We start from the raw sequence: 6,226 nt of genomic DNA, 5'->3' as shown, positions 1-6,226 counted from the left end.
TTCAACATTATAGTTACATTTACATACCTGTCTCTTATACACATCTACAAAGGTCGATAACCGAAAACGTTTGCTCATTTGAATAAAATTATATATCTGGCAACTTATTATCATCTCTCCGGAGTTTTTGTTTATATATATATATATATATATATATATGATACGCTATGATATTAAAAACATGGTTAAATATGTAATTGACTATGTTACGTTATTGTTAATATGAAGATAATGACAAAAATAACAATATTTTGGCAGCCATCTTTAAATCAAATATGGCAGCCATCTGATGTAATTTATGATCACTGCATAATACTCCCTGATATTGAAAACATAGGTAAAGACCATTAAATGACAGTGTTAGGTGCTGTAATAAGAAGATTATTGATAAAAATTCAATATTTTGGTGGCCATTTTGAATTTCAAGATGGCGGCCACTAAGTGGCTTATTTTTTGGGGTCTATTTTTTTTAATGATCCTTAGGTGTCATAGTATCACTGTGGGAAGTTTCATGCTTTCTTCCAGAAGTGCACGATTTTTCTCCTTAGCCGCTCTACTATATATGTATATTTATTGTGTATGCGCTTTGTATATAGGTACTGATTATTTGCCTCCTGTCAAGTTTGTCCGTACGGGCATGTTGTGCATATGAGCATGTTGTATAACTACGGATATGTTTTGCCTTCGGGCATGTTCTGCCTTCGGGCATGTCTTTCCTACGAGAAGGTTTACCTCTGAGAAGTTTTCCTACGGCTGTTCTGCCTCCGGGCATGGTTTTGCCTACTGGCATGTTTTGCCTACGGGCATGTTTTATCTCCGCAATTGTTTTCCTACGGGCATGTTTTGGCTTACGGTCATGTTTGATCTAAATGTTAATACTGTTAACACAGAACTACACATTTTCACTGAATGGTTGGCCGCAAACAAAATTTTCATTAATGCACCAAACATTCTTTTTCACACCAACATAAAAAATAAATCTTTCTAATTTGAAATCTTTTTAATTTGAAATAACAAAAAAATGAAATAAATGGTGTAGATTGAGTGAAAAACCTATACTTTGCTTCTTGGTGTATATATAAGAACACTTACGTTGTATCAAACAACAAAATTATGTTTCTAAAAGAAATTGATTGGTGTAGTTAGTAGATTGCGATCTTCCCCCAATATACTCTACCCAGGTTTACAATACGCTCATTCAACCTCATCTTCTCTATTGCAACCTAATTTGGGAAGCTGACTATCCCACAAATTTAGAAAAGCTTTAACAAATTAATTAAACGTGTGCCGTTCGAATTATAACTTTTTCAGATTATCTTGCTCCATTTAAACCTCTTTGTAAAAAAACTAAATATACTTAAAATTAATGAATTGAACAAAATACAAACTGTTTCATTTATTTTTAATTCTTTCATTAATAAATTACTAGTGCCTATTTCCAAACTCTTTTCAACTTATACTAAATTTCATAATTATAATTTATCTCTCTCTCTCTAAACTACAGTATCTTGATATACCATTTGTTCGACTTAAGTTTCAGAATATTTTATCTGTTTCCAGGCCACGATTGTGAAATGAACTTGATGACCACTTCAACAGATTTAAATCTCCTAAATCCTTTCGGTGAAAGCTTAATTAGAGACCTCTACAGAACGTAGCAGAAAGTCGCAAAATCAAATTAGTACAATTGATTAACAACAAACGGCTAACTGCATAGGCTGAAAAGTTATATTCGTTTAGTTGGTTTTTTTAAATTTGTTTATTTATTATTTTTCTCCTAATATTTTTTTTGGAATTGTGCATGTTTATTTTTGTAAGTTTCACCATTATGATATTTGTGAGTTCAACTTTTTCAGCCGTCTGGCTGTTTGTTGTACATTTTATACCGTAATATATAATTTTTTAAATATTATATTGCTGGATGAGTGCTTTAAATTGTTAGTTTTAGGGGACACCTTTTTGGTGTCGTTCTACACATTTATATCAATGTCTATCTGTTCCTTAGGAAAAGTCTGTAGCAGATTTAGAACTGCGACTCTAGCAAAACCAGATAATTGGCAAAATGGTGACTGTGTGCCTAGTAGAACTATCCATGTTACCAAAGCAAGAGGTTCGATCCAATGTTCATCGATGTGTCTATGGCGTTTTCCGGAGTGTAACTCTATCAGATACTACAAGGTGTCAAAATCCTGTGAATTATTGACGTGCATGATGCTACCTAAACGAGAAAACAAGAATTGTATGACATATGGAATAAATCTGTCCGTAAGTAAAATATCGAACAAAGTGCAATGGTTGTCTTTTTTAACTTGACCAATCTAACTATATCAAAATAATTAATTTTTAATCTAATTTTCAGATTGATTGCAGTGAAATATTGAAGACTTCTCCGAGTTCTCAAAGTGGAGTATATGCAATTACAAATAACGACGGAACCAGGACTTGGCCTGTTTACTGCGACATGGTCACCGACGGTGGAGGATGGACAGTAAGTGCATCTTGTTTCTTTGCTTTGTCAAGATAAATACTACGTTACAATATTTTACCAAATGTAATTTCAACATTATAGTTACATTTACATACATTAGAAATGTATTTTCTGCATTCGCTAAAATAACATATATCCATATCGTAGTATCTACATGAAATTGAATAGCATTTAATATTGTAGACAAAATTTGCACAGAAACCCCAACAACCCCAATCTTTTTATGACTCTCAAATCATATGGCAATTTTTCCGATAATGTTGTTTATACTAAAACAACTAAAATGTAAATTTAGGTTTTTCAGAAACGTCAGTCTAGTTGGGCCGATTTTAGTTATTCGTGGTTAGATTACAAGAATGGTTTCGGAACTATGTGCGATTTCTGGCTAGGGAACGAACTAATCCATCAGATAACGGCATCTGGAGAGTACAGCCTTCGACTGGATATGACTACGACAAATGGTGACGTTTACTTTGCAACATACTCATGGTTTGCCGTCAATGGAGAGAGTGACAAGTACAGATTGGAGCTTGGAGCTCTAATAGACGACAATGCTGGTAAGCATTATTTTACTATAATTATCCAGTCCCATTTAGTGACCTGAGATACAGTATCGGTATCCGAGCGTGTGTAGCGAGTCTATTTACTTGTATACTCCGCCATAAGTTTTCCTGCACCAAGGGCAATACGAACATGTCCTCAACTCAATAACTTAAAATTTAATGTGAGGCACAGATTTTAAATGTGGGCTAGTTAGACCATTGCTTTTCCTTTGCAGATTAAAACATGTTAAGGGATAATGAGCTAAGGCAATTCCAAGAACCATCACATAGCTCCCATTTCAAGGGCGCAGCCAGCGTAAAATTTTAGAGGAGTCATTTCATATATTACATATTTGTTCTCATATTACCGATAATTTACTACTATATACGTGATATTTTTTTTAAAATTTTTATTAATTTGAGGGAGTCAGGACCCCCTAGACAGCTCACCCCTCTCACTTCCCCCTGCATTTCATAGTAGAACACTGATATTTTTTATGCTATGAGTAAACTCTAGATTTCCTCCAGTGTTAATATCAATCAATGAACAAACTCACAAAGATGTTAACTAAGCCTCGAATAGTCATAAATGCTTGAAGAATAGTAGAAGTTTGTAATCCATCTTGCTATGGTAGCCGACTAAACTGAAACAATATTGTAGCTAATTGCTGTACTTTTTTGGAAATATATTATATAATTTATCAGCAGTTAAGACGAAACCTGTTAAGTTCGCACTCTCTTGAAAGGTGAGTTTTTGAATGCAGCCTGTGCATATAAAATTATCTCTCTTTTTATTTGTAATACTGTAAAATTTGATAAAAGATCATAGCAGAACCAGATGATGACAGTCAAAAAAGAATTATATAGGCCTATTGTTTCTTGTAATAATAATAATACAAAAAACCGTTTCTGTGTAGCAACCCTTGATTTATAAATCAATAAATTTACACAATTTGCTCATAATAACTCAATTAGATTATATTCAACAAGAACCCAGGTATGAGAGATTAGCTGGCGCTGGTTTAGCGGGGCAGCTCAGACACCAAGTGAAGGGTGAAGAAGGAAATAAATGCTACTAAGTTTACCTCGAGCGGTTTGAGACTTCATATAAAGCGCCCCCTGTATACATTTGAACACGTACCGTACAGTACTTATATTGTTTATGTTCACTAATGGAATACGACGAACCGTACCTGCATTAACAAGTGACAACATTCCATCCCACACCCAATTTGGGGTACCAGGTGGAAAGGGGAAAATGGAAGATATTTCTGATTCATAGTCCTATCACAGAAAACCGAAATGTGCTTTTGGAAAAGTGTTCCAAACAGTTATAAATTACTACATACTTTGATACTTGATTGCTTGAACCTTTATTCCTAAAATCAGGTATTAAAATAGATTTATTTAAAGTGAAGCAGACGCCTGGCTGTAGTAAACTCAATTGATGGATTTCTCATAAGAAAACGAAAAAATCCGTAAAACATTTAGAAGAAAATTAAGAACATGCAAGAAGCTGAAAATTAATATTTGAAATAAAATTATATAATCTGAATGCAGGCTAAACATTTATGATAGGCATATAACAATACCAATATGATTGAGAACATTAATTAAGGCTAACTTATTCAATTGTTTTATTACCTCAGGGGATGTACTTTCACGTGCACGTGGTGGAGATTTCTCAACCTACGATATAGACAATGATAATCATGTTAGGAAGCATTGCGCTATGGTTTCTTCTGGTGGTTGGTGGTATTCAGCGTGCTTTAAATGCTTGCTAAATGGGTTGTTAGTAAACTTCAAGTGCGCAATTAATGATGCGTCTCCCATGCTGCAGTTGAGTCATTCGGAGATGAAGATGAAGAGGAGGCTGTAAGTCGTTTTCTCTTTTGAGGAAACTTGTAATAAAAACAAATTGTAGAATTTTCAAGTGAGTTTAACAGTTAATGTTTAAGATGAAGTACGCATGGAAATTATGTTGAATGATATAGCTCTATTATATTTATTATTTGTAATGTTAATGTGGTGAAGACTATTATATTAAATAGAAACAAATCGAGTACATTGTACAATTAGTTAAAGTCAGACCTTAAGATTAATCAACGACTATATACATCATACATGTAATGTTTGAATATTTTTCTATTGTGAAACTGATAATTATTTACATAATTATATATATATTAATATTATATGTAGTGTTGTCTAAAAGAAATAGGATGTTAGGCTTAATTTATAGAACATGATTGAAATTTTATGACCAGATATCGACACTAAAAATTTTAAATTTTGCACTGGAGTACTCAAATCTTGAATTTCGTGGTCACGTTTGCTCTTCTTTTAAAATAGATGAAATAAAAATTAATCTAATATATACAAAGACGGGCTACGAAAAATGATATGTAGGCCCAGACCTGATGAAATCCGAACTGGCTATCCCGCCAGGACTAGAAAACCGAAGGAATATAAGTGATCCTACTCTTTTTTACATGATATGGGAAAGAATAGGCCTAATTTATTTTATACTTGTTTCTCGTCTTATTCACCGTTTATATACATGAAATTCGAACTACCTATCCCACCTGGACTAGAAAACCAAAGGAATATAAGTGATCCTATTTTTTTAAACATGATATGGGAAAGAATAATTTATTTTGATATTAATACAAGTCTTGTTTCTCGTCTTATTCACCGTTCATGTACAATATGCAGGGGGCTGTCTCTTATACACATCTAGATGTGTATAAGAGACAGATATATATGTATATATATATATATATGTGTGGGTGGGTGGGTGTGTGTGTGTGTGATTATATAAGATACAACTACTGAGAAACAACAACGTTGTCAGAAACCATGAATGTGGCTAGATCTCGGTAGATATACTAATTTGATAAGCAACAGCTAAAAAGAAAACGTCAGCCAGAAATAGAATTAGAGCTTTTGGACAACACTAGGCCTTCCTCATTCTATCCTTTGAGGCGAGATCCCATTCTTCAATAGTTACGTTTGAAGAACCTCGAATTGATGCTGTAACCGTTACCTTCGGTCAAGATAAAACGTATGATGAATTGTTTGGAAAAAATATGTGTATTTTTTGGAGGTTTGCAAAGCGAAGTAATAACATATATGTTGACTTTTGCAGTAAACCACGTAGGTAGCTAGAACAGTTGTAGTCTCGACGTTTCGACTG

The 6,226-nt window shown here is 33.5% G+C and overlaps 1 protein-coding gene across 1 annotated transcript in view; it reads left to right on the top strand.

Moving 5' to 3' along the window:
- Positions 1-4,979, top strand: part of LOC117119563 (ficolin-3-like) — a 6,467-nt gene extending 1,488 nt beyond the window's left edge. Inside the window, exons 2-5 of the mRNA XM_033264394.1 lie at positions 2,006-2,265; positions 2,360-2,488; positions 2,784-3,045; positions 4,680-4,979. Of these exons, the coding sequence (XP_033120285.1) occupies positions 2,006-2,265; positions 2,360-2,488; positions 2,784-3,045; positions 4,680-4,909 (881 nt within the window). The 3' untranslated portion in view covers positions 4,910-4,979. The remainder of the gene's footprint in view (positions 1-2,005; positions 2,266-2,359; positions 2,489-2,783; positions 3,046-4,679) is intronic.
- Positions 4,980-6,226: the final 1,247 nt, after the last annotated feature.

Source organism: Anneissia japonica, unplaced genomic scaffold (assembly GCF_011630105.1).
Source record: "Anneissia japonica isolate Jap-2015-1 unplaced genomic scaffold, ASM1163010v1 scaffold287942_len87506_cov169, whole genome shotgun sequence".
Taxonomy (NCBI): Eukaryota; Metazoa; Echinodermata; class Crinoidea; order Comatulida; family Comatulidae; genus Anneissia; species Anneissia japonica.
The sequence above is the reverse complement of the archived record's forward strand: the minus strand, read 5'-3'. Positions and strand labels throughout refer to the sequence as shown.